The sequence below is a fragment of the Balearica regulorum genome, chromosome Z (assembly GCF_011004875.1).
Source record: "Balearica regulorum gibbericeps isolate bBalReg1 chromosome Z, bBalReg1.pri, whole genome shotgun sequence".
Taxonomy (NCBI): Eukaryota; Metazoa; Chordata; class Aves; order Gruiformes; family Gruidae; genus Balearica; species Balearica regulorum.
Genome location: NC_046220.1, coordinates 23,845,863 through 23,864,133, shown reverse-complemented (window position 1 = coordinate 23,864,133; position 18,271 = coordinate 23,845,863). Strand labels below are relative to the sequence as shown.

General features: G+C 39.5%; 1 protein-coding gene across 3 annotated transcripts in view; it reads right to left on the bottom strand.

Annotated features, from left to right (window-relative positions):
• Nucleotides 1-18,271, bottom strand: part of EPB41L4A (erythrocyte membrane protein band 4.1 like 4A) — a 146,822-nt gene that overhangs the window by 42,661 nt on the left and 85,890 nt on the right. For all 3 annotated transcript variants that reach the window (XM_075740053.1, XM_075740051.1, XM_075740052.1), the window contains 3 exons: nucleotides 11,353-11,444; nucleotides 7,406-7,483; nucleotides 3,465-3,577 (listed from right to left, as the gene is read on the bottom strand). In XM_075740053.1, coding sequence (XP_075596168.1) covers nucleotides 3,465-3,577; nucleotides 7,406-7,483; nucleotides 11,353-11,444 — 283 coding nt within the window. The remainder of the gene's footprint in view (nucleotides 1-3,464; nucleotides 3,578-7,405; nucleotides 7,484-11,352; nucleotides 11,445-18,271) is intronic.

Sequence of the window (18,271 nt, the reverse complement as noted above, 5' to 3'; positions counted from 1 at the left end):
TTTATGGAACAAAACAAAAAAAACCCTTCTCCAACCGAATACCAACTTGAATGCCAACCTAAACATACACACGCACAAAAAAACCCCTAATATAAAAACATTGGTTGCATAGCCATTGAAGTTTCCTGGTCTGATTTTTCCACTCAGCCTAGAACAACTGAGATATGAAATGTATTAAATGACAAAACGGAGGTTACTGCCTTTTAAACCACCGTAACCTGGATTCTAGGAAATAATCAGCCATGCTAAAGCCAAACTGTCTACACTGTCTATCCTATCAGGGGAATCAGTCAATGGCAGTGGCTTTTATACAGGAAAGGTAGTTTCTCTCTGTTCACAGTATCATCTCCTCCAATCTCCCTCTTAAAGCACAAATATTTTTATTGAAAACATGAAAGTAAATATTTCCTATCATTGTCTTGGCACCTAATCCAGCTCTTAACCCAAAGTTCACAAAGCAGCTGCAGTCCTACTGACTTTAGCATGCTTCAATGGACCATAAGAAACATTATTAGTGGCTCGGCTCTGCAAAAGACAGCTAACCTCTACCTTCAGGTCACAGATAAAAAATACAAAAAACACATACTATGTAACCGCTTATAACACCAGAACATGTACACAAAAAGAAGAAACAAGGGAAAACATCTTAATGAGATACCAGAGGTTAGAGGCTTTAGCACTTCACACGCACCTCTATGATGGAGGCAATACAGACTGCATATGCTACAGCCATGCATTTGTAGCTACTGGTTCCTCTAATTGCCCTCAGAACCACAGCTGTGGCTGGTCCCATTACTGGGACAAACAAAACAAACCAGAATGGCTAATTGAACTGGCTGTAGAAAAGCAGCTTTTTGTGCACTTAACTTTGCAATCTTAAGAAAAGCAAAAAAAGTAAAGAAGCGAGTGAGGAAAGATGCTGAACTCTGAGAAGGTAGAAGGAAGTTACTGCACAAGAACTATCTGTAAGTTGTTATCAGGTTTTGGGGAATAAATGGAACTCTGATTTTCACTCCAAAAAGCTAAATTATAAGCCATGTCCAGCTGGATCCTAATTTAAGTAGCATTTGGCAGAAAACACTTTAAGAAATACATAATACAGGCAAACTAAAATCACGCTGTTTACAATGTTGAACAAGCGTATTTAATCTTATTACATCATACTAGAAACACAAAATAAAGAACAAAGGACTAGCCATGAATGATAATCATTGGCATAATCTCGTTATGCAAAAGCAACATTTATTTTAAGAAGAAATGTCATACTAGTCTCTCAAACATTTCAATCAGGGCAAGTTTTAAGTAACTCATAAAACTGTTTACACCATCAGGCTCATTTCCGAGATAAAAATTATTCTGTAAAACTAAAATCTACATTGGGTTAGTATTTTTAAACAAGTGATGCTTAAAATATATCAAACAGACTTGATGTATTGTGTGAAATGGACTTTTCTATATCCAAGAACCAGTTTAGGTGAAAAGGGGTGGATTTATCCTAGTGACATGCAACAGACTGTCACATGGTGTCTGACACATGGAGAAGTAGCATTAGTCTGCTTTCAGCACCTGAAAGCCCATTTAAGTGGTGAAAGAATACTAGACATTTATCATTGCGAATACCCAAATACAAATGAAAAAAATAAAGTTTAAAAAATATGCTCATTTATAGGGAAAGATGGAATTTGAATGATATAGCTCTCTTCCTCTAGCCCATATTTTAAGTGGGAAACAAAACAAATTCCTTTAATTTAAAAATCCTTTGAGGAAATACACCTGCGCCAATGGAAAATGACTGCACACTTAGAACAGATGGGTAATCAATTAAATTGAATTAAAAGCAAAACAACCTACACGGGTGATACAGATTACACAAATACATATGAGTAAGATGGTGAAAAGCAGCCTTTTTATTTTAAAGTAAAACAAAGTATTTAAATCTACCAAAACAGCAAACATGTTGCCCAGAGAATTCTGCATCACATTACACCAGCAGAATAGGCCATAGGAAGGTTTCAGTTTTCCTCACAATTCCAGCCAAAGAAACCTAAAAAAATCAACAAGCAGAACACGCACATCCTTACAGCAATATAGACTGACTTTCACTGCCTGCACTAAAGCAAACATTCTTTTCAGCTAAGGGCTGAGTTTCAGCTGACAAGTTTACCTCTAAATAGCCAAACAATTTTCTGCACAACTGAACTGGGGACTAATCAGGTGGGAAATGCTGTTCAACTTGACCTACCACCCTAAGAATGGGACAGTCCAGCTGAACAGAAGTCTAAGTCACTAGGTTCAAGGGTGAACAGCTTCCTGTCCTCTTAGGCACCCACTGACAACTGCAGACACAACAAAAAGATATCATAATCAAAAAGCAAAACGATCCTTCTCTTCTTACACTTTACTAAATAAAATAAATTTTTAAAAAAATCTTTTGTAAACTGCTTGTGTTTTCCAAGGGCAGTACTTTTAATTACAGTCCACTTCAAGACCCACTGCAGCTAAAAGGCAGAACACACCACCTGTTTCTGGGTCAACAGATGGCATCCAGAATAAACATGGGAGGCTTCCAGATGTACATACCTGCTCTCTTTTCAAAAATGGGGACTCTCAAAAGTTTATAATGCCATACTAACCCATGATAAAGAGAAATCTTACTTACATTGTAAAGTCCAGGCAAGTTTTTTCTCAAACTGCTAACACACATACATATATACTTCATGCACGAGTTCAACTGAAATCTGCATGACTGCTGTCATAGATGAAGCTAAGCATACATGTGTAATCACATGTACAACCGGAGCTTGACATTAGGAAAGCTTTTTGCCTCTATTACTAAATTTCAGGAAACATCCATTATTCTGGGCATGACTCTTGTGATCCATGTTTAATCTTACACATTTCCTCTAACACCTGTAAAAACTTCCAGCTTCCCCTGACATCTTCAGCATGCAGAACAGATTTCCAGCTCACACATCTGAAGCATGTTAAAACTGCAGAGGGCATGGCACTAACTTCTGTTCCACTTAATATCAAAATAAAGGCATACTGCCCTCGAACTGGTAAGAGGATGTACAAGAGAAATACCTTAGGTCAAACAGCTGGCACAATGGATACCAATCAAGACACATGGGTATAAAATTCTTTAGCGAGAGACAGGACTCCTGAAAAAAACCCCATATTCTCACTGCCTGTTTTCAAACTTCCCTTTCATACTTTACATTAGATCTACTAACATGGGTTTTTATCATATTTGATCTATGCCATCTCTTTTACTTTTATCCACAAAGCTGGAGTTGTTAGATCCAGTTAAGGTTATGTATAAATACTGACCTAAGGCAAAAGAGAGAATCCGTTCTGAGAGATCCTTGAGGACACTGCAGCAGTTCTGAGTCACCTCTTGAAAATGAAATGAACCACAGACCGAAGAGGACATCTTTCTGCAGGCCCATCAGAGAAGGACTTACCAGTCTGTTGTGTTCTTTTAGGGTAAGTCTTGCTGCGACTTCTTTCAATACGCTGGTCAGGCCGTGGGAGCTGCACAGAAGGGTCTCTGGTCATTTGCAAAGATGTCCTGCCACTTGAAAACACAACAAAATCATGAGAAAACACTTGGAAATATGATCAGAGGATCTTTAGATTGTAAAAAATGCATGGGGTTTGGACAGCATGTTTTGTTAGCTATTCACTTCTCATCCCAGCTCTGGTTCTCCAGTAGAGTAGCACTACCCTGACTTTTGTTTTGAATCAGTTATTCACAGAATCATCAACTGATTGTGCCAACCTCTTCTATACTAGTTATTTTCAGGAGGAGCTAAACAACTAAAACAAAATGCTGGCGTATCAGGAAGATGCTAAGACAGTGTGAGCTTTTGTAACCTCAAATATTCCAACATAAGACTTTCTTTAAAAATTAGATTACTTCCTAAATTCTTTTTGTAAGTTTTTATCTCAGGAAAACACATATTTAACATTGTTCAGTTCTAGTCAGTAAGGGGCTACTTCTCTGCCATGTGGAATGACAACCTAAAAGGCACGGAAAACCCTGTGCAACGCAAACTGTAATAAAGTACTTTCACTAACACAGACCCAAGTGATAACAAATTGAGTAGAAGCCCTGATTCCCATTTGGAGTAAGGCTCTTCTTCATTGCACAATATAAATAATTTATTAAGTTTAAATAAATTCTTTTATGCTCATTTTAATGTTCCTCTCCATGTGACTAAGCAGAACAAAGTGTTCATAACGAAAATGTAAAGCAGGCATCATACTCCTCCCCAAAACTCCATGTTTGTTTCTGGAAACTTACTACACAAGAGAAGTAACAAGTTGCTTAAACACTCATAGTTTGATGACTTAGAAGTAAGCAGGTATCATACTAGCAAGTGCCAAACAACTATAGCAAGAGGCATTACATATGTAGATTTTCTGAGTTATGTGAATAGACTCCACTAGGATGATCTTATTTTCACCAATAGCCTCACAGGGGTAGTCAGCACTGTGGAATTTTTATCTTCTCAAAATCTGTAAAAGAATTAAAGGACCACAAAAAAGCCAAATTCTAACATTACATCACAGTAATGATGGGTTTTGATATTCCATTTAATGTTTTTTTTTTTGCTCCCAAGTTACCCAGAAAACACTTCTACTCAACTTTTAAGTTTCGCAACCATGCCAGTCTTGCAAATTCCAGAAGCAGTTTTACACAACATCTGGGGATAAGACCTTCTTTCTACTCACACTAACATCTCCACATATTAAACAAAGCATCTGATTTTAAGACAAGTAAATTGCTTTCCTGAAAACTGTCTGCCACCTAATGAGCAGTAACTAGAAGATTTAAGGAAAAAAAAAAAAAGAACCACCAAAAGATAATATTATGGTGCCCTTACATACACAGTCAAAGGGTGGGATTATGGTTTCTGCTTTGAGCTAATGATGTATATAGATACAAAACACTGTCACTGCTTTTGGTGCTACAACAGGGACCAAAGGCGAAGAGGGAAGACAACCAAAGCTGATGGATAAGTAAAGAGAAGATTCTCAAAGCACAGGAAAATGCTGTTACTGCTGCTCTGAATTACAAGACAAAAGTTAACATGTCAAACACCAACTGATTATCACTATTTATCATTAATATTGTATAATCAATATGGTGCAACTTGATGTCACAACCTACATTTACTAGAACATCCACTCAGGTCAGGGGGAGTCCTCAAGAATCCCTGCAGCAAAACAGGGAACACTTTATACTAGAAGGGAAATACATATTTTAATGTGTTCCTGACAAAAATGACATTATAAGCTATCAGTAATGACCGTCATGCAGATCACCCTTGAAATTTACTAAAAAAGGAAGACAAACTTAAATGCACCACCGGCAGGAATAACTCAAGTGTAGTTAACTACTTCATGGTTTTGGTTTTTGGGGTTTTTTTAATTGATTGGAAGGTCCTGATAAGTGCAAAACTTTCTCCTCCCCAGCACCAGTACCCTGCTCCAATCTCCTGAAATGGTTCAACAGAGGAAATTCTCACCCGCAGTACCACGCAGGAATTCACTGAACTCCTGTCCAATTTCACAGATGGGGTTATTCAGGATCCAACTAGAAACCCCAAAGGCAGTTGAAGAAGCTGGATCATGCCAGTTAACGTGATAACCCAAATAATCTGGACTATTATGAAATACGTTGAAGGAAATGGGACAGAAACACACCAGTGATCCTGGCTGGAGACAGTTGAGATTCGGTCACAGGAGCTCAGGCTCAGCACTGGCATAGTTATCTCTCCATCAGTAACCTTCCTTAAAAGCAAGATCTCACATTCAAGTGTAACAGAGAGCTGCCTATGAATTCTGATTGATTACAAATGTAATAGAGCTACTATTACACACTGCTGGTACTACCTACCACAGATACTAACTCCAATCCAGGAGCTGCTAAGGAAATTAGAGGTTATGGATTTCTTGGTTTTAGTAAAGTCTTCTTAAGAGGCAGTGACAAAGAACTGCCTAACTAATGAATGTCAGCTTTACCCATTATGATCCATGTATTTCTTGAGTGATGATGGAAATACAGACAGGAAGCAGAGACAGACAAGCCAAAAATAAACCTAAGCAAACCTGGTATATTTGCAGGCCATGGAAAAAACCCCTAGAATTTGCCATTACAGTAAATAGGGCCTTTTCACCCAGCAGCTTCAAAATAACTACAAAAGATGACAAACTATCTTTATCCTCACTTGACTAACAGGGAAAATGAAAATGGAAAAAGAAAGGGTCTTGGCTTTCAGATGTGGTTTTGATTTGCTGCTTCCCACTCTCCCTTTCAGGTTCACTGAATATGCAACGCCAAAGTAATTCTAAAAATCAGACCATAAATTATTTGGCTCAAAAATGGTCAGCTGATGTGACAGAACTGGATTTAAAACAGTAGTTGCCAATTGCCAAATCAAGTGCCTTACTCACTAGACAAAGACCCTGTCATTTCAAAAAGCATAAAGTTTCAATAAAACTCAGTAAAAACTACTGGGTTTCTGATAACTTACAATTTTAACTACATCTTATATTCTGCTAGTCGTTTATGGCACAGCAGCTAGAGGATCTTAAACCCACTCTCTACCACATCTTCCTCTGTATCCCATTATTAACTGCCCTTTATGTCACACTGTCTGCCTGGTTAATTCAGGCTAAAATTGAGACTACGTGCTCTGTATACATCCTTAGTCTGAAGTTTACTGCACCTTTCAAGGCTTCCAGCCTTGAATGCTTATCCAATTTTGCCAGCTATTCCTGTTAGAAAAGATACACCCATCTCCCTTCAGATCTGCCTTAATTTTTATTCTTAACAGCAGTGCACCAGTAGTACTGCTACAGTATTAGACATAAGTATATTAGACGTAATGCTGCTACAGTATTAGACATCTGGATTGAGAACCCTTGCCATAGCCAAGCCTGCAGCTGTAAAGAAGGGCATCACAGTTACAGACTTTATACACTTCTTTGCACCAACCCTTTGCTAATTCCTAGAAGAAAGGCAGCAGCCAACTTGCCTCCTTGCTTTGGTATTCCCCAATTGTCAGGAAAAAACCTTCAGGACATGAACATAATTTCAGGACTTATAAGGAGATTTTGACTTAAAGCATAGCCAAGGTTGCTCTTATTTTCACTACAGGCTACAGCAGGCCTTAGACAGCTCTGGGTATCTGGAGAATGAGAAGTAACTCACATTTATCCCAAAACTGCCACGCTCCCAAAAGGAGTCTGTAAAAATGGCCCTGATTCATGCCTTGTCAGCAGAACTGCTCTGAATCATAGTCTGGGTGGGGTTTTTCTTTCATTGGAAGAAAAGAGGAGAAAAGAAGGAATGAAGAAGGAATTAATTGAAGTTTAAGCAATGAAATAAATTCACCTGTACCGATGTTTATAACCTATGGATCCAAACTTGCTGAATTTTCTCGACAGGGAGTTTGATTCATTCTCTGGCACTCTATATAGTTTGAAAAATAAAACAAGAGTAAGTTACATAGATAGGTTTCAATTACAGTCCCCTTCCCAAGAAAAGAGAAATACAAACTTTAGGTTCCAAAAAAATAATTTTCTGCTAGTTCCTCTTCATCCCTGCCTCCAGGCAGACTCTTTGTTGAGACCTCCACAAAGCTACACGTTTATGCCCTCTTCTTTTGATTACACACCTCTTTATTTCAGGGTCTACTGTAAACTGCTGGCAATAGCAGCCTTTCACTTATTATTTCAGAGGAGCAGGCAAAAACACCATGCCACAGTAATGGGACTGCAGGAGGGATTATGAGCTTACTCATTTACACCACCGCTAAAGCCAACCCTAAGCATCCCATTGACCAGTTCCTAGCTAGACACCCTTGCACATTTCTGTTAAGTGTTTTTGCAACAGTAAAATAAAGTGTTTTGAGATGTGTAATCTTGGAAGCATTTTATACACTTTGATAAGTAAGCAAAAGGCAGGGTTTAAACTGAAGGACTGGGGGGGGGGCGGGGTCCCAAGTGGCAATGCTCATGCCATCACATCCAACTGAGGAATAAGCCAGGCCAATCAGAGCAGCAACAAATGTTCTTCAGCTGCCTCCCAACACAAGAACCAGAAGGCCAACCACCTCAAGTGTGTCTATACCAATGCATGCAGCCTGAGGAACAAACAGGAGGATTTGCAGCTCTGCACCCAGTCAGAAAATTATAACATAGGAATAACTGAAACATGGTGGGACAACTCACATGATTGGAGGATCATAATGGATGGCTATAGGCTATTTCATAAAGACAGGCAGGGAAGAAGAGGTGGAGGAGTTGTGCTCTATGCTAAGGAAAATCTTAAATGTATAGGAGTCAACTACAGTGATTGTGGAAGCCCTGTGGAATGCCTCTGGGTCAAGATCAGAGGTGTTGTCTCCACGGAGGATCTTACAATAGGCATGTGCAGCCGACCTCCAAACCAAAACAATAAGGCCGATGAAGCAATATTTGGGTCACTTAAGCAAGCTTCGGGTCAACAGAACCTGGTTCTTATGGGTGACTTCAACTACCCAGACATTTGTGGGAAGAACAATACAGCAGCTCACATGTCATCCATCAAGTTTCTGGAATGCATAGAAGACTGCTTCCTCATACAAATGTTAGATGTGCCAGCAAGGAATGAGGCACTGCTGGACTTGCTACTCACAAACTAAGAAAACCTGCTCTGTAGTATCTTGGTTAGTGACAGCCTTGGCTGCAGTGATTACAATATTGTGAAGTTTGGGATCCTGCTGGGCATGCTCAACGTTAGTACTAAGACAAAGGGTTTAGATTTTAGAAGAGCAAACTTCAGGTCTCTCTGAGCTCAGTTGAGAGGGATTCCATGGGAAGCTTCCTTGGAGGATAAATGAGCTAGCAAGTGCTGGGAGTTTTTCAGGAATGCTCTCCTGGAAGCACAAAAACAGTTCATCTCCTTTAAAGGTAAGGGAAGTAGGTGGAGCAAGAGACACCCCTGGCTTAACTAAGAGCTGCTGAGTCTGCTCAAAACCAAGAGAAGCGTACCAGAGATGGTACCCATTGAGAACTATAAGGGCATTGCCAGGGCATGCAGAGATGCGGTTAGAAAAGCAAAAGTTCAGCTCAAATTGAAATTGGCCAGAGATGTCAAAAACTAGAAGAAAGGGTTCTTCAGGTACACAAAGACCAAGCAGAAGCAGAAGGATAATACTGGCCCACTGTTAAACAGGAGAGGTGAATTAGTCACCAGCAGTGCTGATAAGGCAGAAGTTCTCAATACTTTATCACCAGCACTGCTGGGCCCCAGGCCTTGGGAACAAAAATCCAGGTCGATGCAGACACAGACCTGCCATCTGTGAAGGAAGAGTTGGTATGTGAACTGTTACAGGAGCTTGACCCTTACAAATAGATGGGCCCCGACAATATCCACCTGAGGGTGTTAAGAGAGCTGGCTGATGTTGCTGTGAGGCCTCTCTCCATCATCTTTGAGAAGCTGTGGAGACTGAGGGACATTCCAGAAGACTGGAGGAAGGCTAATGTCACCCCCATCTACAAGAAGGGCTTAAAGGAGCATCCAGGAAATTACAGGCCCATCAGTCTTCAATTCCTGGGAAAGTCATGGAATGAATCCTCCTGGAGGCTATCACAAGTCACATGAAGCATGTGATTGGGAAAAGCCAGCATGGATTCACCAAGGGCAAATCATGCTTGACAAACTTGATCACCTTCTACAACAAAGTAACCTGCTAGGTTGATGTGGGGTGAGCAGTGGACATTGTCTACCTGGTTTTCTCCAAGGCTTTCAATATGGTTACCCACAGCATCATCCTAGAGAAACTCATGCATTACAGCCTAGACAAGTGGTCCCTGTGGTGGGTGGGGAACTGGCTGACAGGCCACACCCAGAGGGTGGTGGTAAATAGCTCTTATTCAATCTGGCAACCTGTCACAAGTGGGGTCCCCCAGGGATCGATACTGGGCACAATGCTGTTTAATTTCTTCATAAGTGATATGGATGGTGGGATCAAGTGCACCCTGATGAAGTTTGCAGAGGGGAACTAGACACTTTGGAAAGCAGAGACACCTTGCAGGAAGACCTAAATAGGCTAGAAGAGTGGGCTAACAAGAACCTTACGAAGTTCAACAAGGACAAGCGTAAGGCCTTGCACCCAGGAAAACATAATCAAGGAGTGTAGCAAAGACTGCGGTCCATGTGGCTGGAGAGCAGCTCTGTGGAAAGGGACCTAGGGGTGCTGGTGGACAATAAGCTCCATATGAGTGAACAGTGTACCACAGCAGCAAAGGAAGCCAACAGGATGCTGGGTTGCATCAACGAGGGCATCATCCACAGAGATAAAGTCAATATTGCACTCTTCAATGTTTGTCAGGCCACACCTGCAATACTGTGTGTTTTAGTCCTCACTATACAAAAAAGATGTGAACAGGCTGGAGAGGGTCCAGAGGAGGGCAACCAGAATGATCAAAGGACTGCGAAGCTTGCCATATGAGGAAAGGCTGACAGAATTGGGTTTGTTCAGCATTGAGAAAAGAAGGCTTACCTTCTCTTCTTACTATGGTGACCTCATCACCATGTTCCAGTACTTAAAGGGTGGCTACAAAGAAGATCTAGACTCCCTGTTTACAAGGAGTCCCATGGAAAAGATGAGGGCTACTGGGTGCAAGTTATTCCTGGGGAGACTCCAACTGGACACAAGAGGAAAATTTTTCACAATGAGAACAATCAGCTATTGGAATAGTCTCCCCAGGGAAGTGGTAGATTCCCCAACACTGGACACTTTTAAGATTTAGCTGGACAGGGTGATGGCCATCTTGTCTAGATGGTGCTTTTGTCTAGATGGAGCTTTTGCCAAGAAAGGTTGGACCAGATGATCCTTGAGGTCTCTTCCAACCTGGTATTCTATGATTCTATGAAAACATCATGGAAATTCAATGAGTCTTTCTATCAAAAAACAAAATTTCTGTACATTATAGGAAATAGTAATGTCAGAAATCCAAAGGCCTCACCCAAGCCAATGCTGCTACAGAAAATTTGATGATTAAATACATAGAAATGTATAGAGCAGCTCAAATCCTGTGTAAGCCTACTTTATGCAATCCGAGATACTGTTTTGAAAAGAATTCTAAAACAAAAGAAACCACCAAAGCACCCAATTTTAAAATTATCATTTAACATCACTGTAAGAAAAGAGAAGGCAGCCTTTAAGAGCATTCTATAATCAAGAGGAAAAATGTGCTTCCAAGCCTGTGTTACACCACTCTGTAGGTATAACAAGGTTCTTAATATAGTCTCCCTGCTTTTGGTAATGAAACCACAACTTCTGCATCACTCACCTGAAAAACGTGTGATGTTCTACACAGCATTTCCAGAGATGTTTGCATGTGATCTTGTTACGTGCTTCAAAAAAGAAGGAAGTTTCATTGCACTGAAAACAAAACAAGTCAATATTGTTATGAGGGATTCTGCCAGTAAGTCAATCTTCATTCACTGAACACAAGAACTGTCCATCTCTTATCAATGCACATAAGATAAGACATAAATATGAAGAAAAGCAGGTTCTATAATTCTGTAGAATTCTTCATTTAAAAGTGGGTGGGTTTGTTTCTCACTGCCTGAAAATAATTATTTAAAGAATCAATTCCTTAGATACAGAAAAACAGAAGAGAAAGGAGATTATTGAAACACTTTTGTTCCTTCATTCTTGTTCACAGCTGTCAGCTTTTTTCCTAGTTAAAAAGTGCAAAGTTTTTTTCAAACAGTATGTTGCTGTAAGTTTCTGATGTTTTCTGAAAGTGCACCTCAGATGCCAGGGAAAAATATACTCCCAAGGCTCTGTTTAACAGTATACAAAAAGGCAAGTATAAGTGAAGGAAAGAAACAAAGATTTGTGATAAAGTAATATGAAGCAACAACACGGAGAGAACATGAACAAAACATACACGTAGAGAAGAATCAAGGTAAAACTGGAAATAAAAAAGATGAGGGGAAGGAATGATTTAACAAATTTTTTTTTAAAAAGCTAACTTCTGAATAATTCAAAATTCTAGGAAAAAGGTCAAAGCTAAAAGCCATAAAATCCACTTTAAAATCTCTTAAGGAACACAACAAAAACTTATTCACTGGAAATTGGCAGCCAGTACAGTGGACATGAGAAAAGGCAGGAAGAGATGAAAGAGAAGTCAGCCATACACAAACTATAAAATATTTCCAACAGACAAGAAGAAGGAACAGACACATCACACTGCTTGTTTCCAACAAGCCAAACATTCAAATATGTTTACATAAAATACACTTCCATATATCTGTCACTCAGTAAACTTAAGTGTTCAGTTTTGTATCTGTGATTTGCACAAAGAATGAGTAGTCCTACTGACTTCAGAGTTGATTCTCAGCGTGGTACAAACCGTCTATAACAAAACTGAGCCCTAAAACCATTTCCCCAATATGTGAATTACAAAGGGGGTATGAGTCACACCACTGTCGGCAGCTGATTTGAGGTTATGGATGCCCTTGTATTAGTTTTACTTCTGCAGTGCCATGCATACATAGGTAAAGAGTTCTGGCAAGTTTCTCCCTCTCTTCACTTAATGACCTGCAAGCACCTTGCAAACTGTGAATTAATTCAGTATGTTCTCTAGAATTCAAAATTTCACCTCTAACAAAGCCAATTATATGTCTATTAATGGCTGTCAGACAGCCTCACAAAATCGCAAATTAACTGCTAAAGCAGCCTTTCCTCCACTTTGAAAAAAATAACTAAAAATTACAGAACTTTGCACCTGTGGTCAGAATAATTGAGATTTCATTCCCTGACAAAACACCCCCCCCAAAAAAACCAAACGAAAAAATCCCACAAAAAACCAAAACCAAAACAAACTGGAGACATAGACATGAGCTTATTTTCTCCCATGGATTATTTTAGTTAGTTGAATGGCTGGCTGGAACAGTCCCAAGGAATATCCAAGGAATGATAATCATCCTTTAGTCTTCTCTCAAAAGCACATTTTCCCCTCTAGGGCATCACAGCAAGAAAGAGTAGTACAGTAAGACATATAGCCACTGAGAATGCTGAAAACTAGGATTTATCTGAGATTGCTATGCATAGCAGAAAATGATTATATAGTAGATAAGTCCTATAAATGCATTCCCTCAGTTCTTTAAAATACAATTTCAGGCTTGATAGGGATCTTCATCTCTCTGCAGGATTCACAAGGGGTTTAACTTGGACGAAAAAAAAAGTTTAATTTATAAAAAGTGAAAACAGAAACTTAAAAACTGAAGCTCTTCTAAAACAGAAAAGTCTAAGTAACTGGGGGAAAAGAGGAAAAAAAGCTTCCTGGAGAGTCTTGAAGATTGTCAATGAGAAAAATCTATTTATACTAGAATTTTCAAGAGTAACTATATTGCTCTTGCTCCTCTGGCAACCAGAAACAAGAGTCTACCAACTGAAAGATCATATTGCATTTTTACAGTTTTAAAGTTTTAAAGAAGACATGTCAAGGGGTTCTTTTCATTTGCTTATTTTATACATAATAGAAACATAGCTTCATATTTTATGATTGAATATACATTACAATTTCTAGATCAGACTGTCATCTGATGTGATTTCATACAAACCCACACAACTAGTGTCACCAGCACTCTTTTAAAGAATAGTATCAGATCAGGCCTGTGGTATTCCAAACTTTATGCAACACGATGAGTCAATTTAACCTCTGTTAGGAAAGAACTCAGTGACTCACTTTTAAATATGCAGGATCTTGCTCCTTCTTTGTCCACTCCTAAATTTTACTTTTGGGCTAAGAATTGTCTGTGGCACTTAAATTTCTTTAATTACATAACCTCCGAGTGTTGGGGGAAGGGAGAGGCAGAGAGAAACCAGGGGCGTTTTGGATTTTTTTAAAGAGACTTTTTAAAATAAGGTATTTCCGCCATATCTTACTATTAGCCCAATTCAAATGCCACTGGAATTCAGGGAAAGATTCCCATCAGGGAAAAGGTTCTACTTGTCCACTTTTTCTTCTAAGATAAAGTTTTTGAACTTTCCCATATATAGAACAAATGGCACATAACATATGAAAATCAGCACGTGACTAAAAAGAGGGATGGTACAGCTATATTGCTGTATGATTTAAAGATTTGACCAGCAAACATTACTGATTCCAGCATTTGAAGGCATTATTTTCTAAGGTGGAAGAAAGCTCATCTCAGCTGGTTAGGAAAAAATTTTGACAATTAACTATGTGCTGAGACATCTATACTTAGTATGGAGCAATCAAAGGCACCCAGGAGAAAAACAGCATAGCCCTATAGATCCAATTTATCAACAAGTTATGGAATTCAGATCTGGAAAATGAAACAACTGCCTGAAAATCAGAGGACAGACCAACAAACTTTCAATGACACATTGAGGTTTATTTACTTGAATGTGAAGGAAAAGTGCACGTCTGAAAACTGTTGCCTCAGAATGGGTGCTTGCAATAAGTCAAATAGCACAGTTGAATTTTACTAGAGAGAAAGAAAGCCTAAAATGTTATTCTCCAAGGTTTTTCACCAACACAGAGGAGACAAGTCATAATTCTTTTACCATTTTTCACTTTCTCTGCAAAGGATTCAGTAACATTGCAACTAAGTCCAATATGACACTGCATACAGCTTATCTAGATTTAGGGCTTCGTTTACTTTTTAAGATTTTTTAAGGTTTGCAAGAGTACTGTGATTACCCTCGCAATTTATAAATCCATATGTAAAATTAAGGACTACTGAAGGCAGTAATATCTTCCAGGTTTAACCATTCTCCCCTAATGGAATAAATTGTTTTATATAGGTAAAGCAAGGATGACCTTACCTGTTAACATCATGAACTTTTTGTTACCAATAAAAGGCAACATTTTTAGCATCTTGAACAACTGTAATTTCCTACAGGTCATGAGAATTAGCTGGGTTTTTCTTATTTTTCTTGTATATCTGAACCAGACGAAACAAAGACCTATTGTATTTTTATTAATGGCTTATAGGAAATGACAATTCCAAACTCACTCAGTGTGCCTCAGAAGTTACTCCCTACTCATCCTGTTGCTTTCCGAGTGCCCAGTGTACTAAAGGTGAAGCATCATAAACCATGATGGCTTACTGCTTCCAGAGTGGTCCTGGTCGTCTGCACACTCTGAACATCTCCCCTCTCCTTTGAACCAGCTTTGGTGCTTGTCTATTCTTTCAGGAAGCCATTTCTGCTCACCAAACAAGCAGAAAACCACTTTTGTATGGTCACTTTTGATCACATCTGTGACTTGCACTGGCAAGGGAGGGGGCAAGGCCGCATGGCCAGAGGCTGCAAAAGGATAGGCATACTCCTGGCAGCAGTATCTAGTTGTTGAGCTCTTTGACTACATCTTGACTACACTACGAGCTTATAAACAGACGGGCACTGAAACATGTAGCCACAGCCCTTATCTTTTTAATGCTGCCTCTCAAATCAGCCAGGAGACTGGTCTGGCAGGGCCTTTGAGATTTCCACTAAACAGCTGGTAATCAGTACAGCCCTCCACCATACCCCCACACACACTTAACTGAAAGACTGAAAGGATGTTACTAATGCCTTCAATGCAGACAAGTCAGAGGGGTCATTACTCTTCTTAACCACACAATGCCTCTGGAACTGCTAGAACTGACATGCTAGTTCAGCAGTGCCCACACTGCCCTTTGCAAACAGCTCCTGGCTTGTTCTGCCACACCAGCATGATTACACAGCTTTCAAGCTCAGAGCTGCTTTGCGGCCAGCCCAGGCAGGGCAAGCTCAAGTCCCCCTGGAAGAGAAGACACACACTTAAAATGACAGTTCTTCCCTCTGGGGCCCAGAAGATCCCTCGTTTGTTAAGTTCATGGATTACTCCAAAGATAAGAGGGTCACTGTCAGTAGACTTACACCCGTTCCATGGAGCACTGCACCCATCCACAGACCAAAAACATTTTGAAAACCCATTGACTCAGATCAGGCTTTAGCTGCTACAATTTATGACAAGACACATATTGGTTCCCACCAATCCAGGCTCAGACAATGAAGAAGGAAAACCCAAACCACAGTAAGGAACCCTGCCAGCACACACACCACTCTGCCTAGCCACACTGAATATGAATACAGTATAAGGAGGGATCTTGCCCCATTACAGAGCATGCTGCATGTACATGTAATACACCTGTATATACATATAACGGAAATATTAACACTGCCTCGGAAGCTACTGCTCCCCAACATCATTCTTTGCCAGGTTAGGCACATACCTGGATACTATCATTAACTCCAGTAGGAAATATTCTGTTTTTATATATTTACACAATGCATACCAATCACAGCTTATGTAACAGACAATGTATTATTACTGGTTACACAAGGTCAATCTTTAAGAACATTATACAAGTCAGGAACTAATAATGCTGTGCCAGTTTGTATAAAGCATGTCAAGATTGAATGCTTTATACAAACGTGTCTCAGCCTCGTCTTACACCAATTAAAAAAAAAAAGACTAAAGAAGAACTTACGAAAAAAACAAAAAAAAAGCTGACAGTAGCACCTTAGTGGCATTAATTTAAGTTTATTCGGGAATTTTAATCCTAGTTCACGTTCAAAAATGTTCATTACTGAAGATTTTGTTATCAAGCCTTTGCAATGGCTCAGAAAGTGGTTAAGAAAGTGCAAAAATACCCCATATATGACATATAACACTGCTGTGGTTGCTCACCTCCACCCTCCACTACCTCTCTGGCTTAAGGGGCAAATGCAAATGATACAAGTCATTTGTAATTGTTAAACCGTAATAAAGATCAAAATGCTACTTTTGTCTGTAATTGAAATCTAAGCTAAAGTGGACTTTACAATAGGAGGAACATGTCTTCAAACACTGATCAATCTTCCCAAGAAACTCCAAAAGGAATAAATCAAATTAAAAGTTCCTGCCTAGAACTTGTAACTCAAGAAAGAATATAGCGTGTGACAGGGCAAGAAGGGGTATAGCTGGACTACCTTATTAATGTAATTGTTTTTCAGACTTCTGACATTTATAAAAAGTAATTAAAAAAATAAAGCATATTTCCAGGGTTTTCTGAGACTATTTAAAAGAACACAAAAATCTTCTATTTAGACAAGTTTCAGCCACCAGAATGAGGAGCATTATATGCTTTAGAACTGCCCTTAAGTTCCTCTAGCTTGTGTCAGTGGTTGATATTGCTCCTGAAAACAGTCTTTACCAACTTCATCTTATGAATTCAGCTGAGCTGGGCCTCTTCATTTGGCTAAGCAAGACTGCAGAGGAAGGCATGTCTTGAAAATGTGTAAATCATTTTTAATTGCACAGTTTGGGGGTTTGTTCTGACTTGAAACAACCCAAATTTCAAAATCCCGTGAAACAAAAATTTCAGACTTCCAAAAGACCCTTCTCTTACAAGAAAAATTAATGAAAACAAGAGTTTTGCACATTCAACAGTTTCTGGTTTGGTGAAAGAGAAACATGAAAAGTAACAAGTACAGAAGCTTTGCATAAACTCTGCAAAGGAGTGAAATCATTCACTTGCATGTTCAGACACAGTGCAACCAAAGTAAAAGGCGCTGTTGCAGAAAACAGTATGGGGTTGTGGGGAACAGCACTAAAGTAGTTGGTACCTACAGGCAAAAAAGCTCCACATCTCTCACTCCTGTATATTATTACATTTACGTTCCGAGCCTACACAATCTACAAAGCATGTTTTTCTCTGTTTTGTTTCATGTCTTTAGTTGAGAGAGAAATCAAGGAAGCAAGCTGTGTTCCTCACACGGGGAAAGCACAGGAGGTACGCTGTGTACCCTTTTGATTATTGACTTCCACACAGCGCATCCAATGTGACTAGGCTCCATTTTGCTGCATCAGGGGGGCCTCTGGCAGCCACCTGTATTGCTGGATCGTTTCCAGTAAGGTTGCTCAACTGACCTCTATGCTACCACAAATTGTGCACAGGCATCAGATGGATCTCTCGGTTTTCTTAAAAGAAACTGCGCAAAAATACACCTTTCTCATCTTCAAAAATCCTTTGTGATTGTTGCGTTCAGGGAATCTTTCTATGCAGTCCTCTCAGGGGAAGGGTTCCTAATTTCATGCTGATACTTAGAGGTTTCACAGAAAGCCCAACATGTTTCTAGCTCAGAATTGACAGCATGGGTCCGCTTGGGAGGACAATGAGATACTGATTCAATGAATAACACCACTGAAAAAGAGTTTCTGT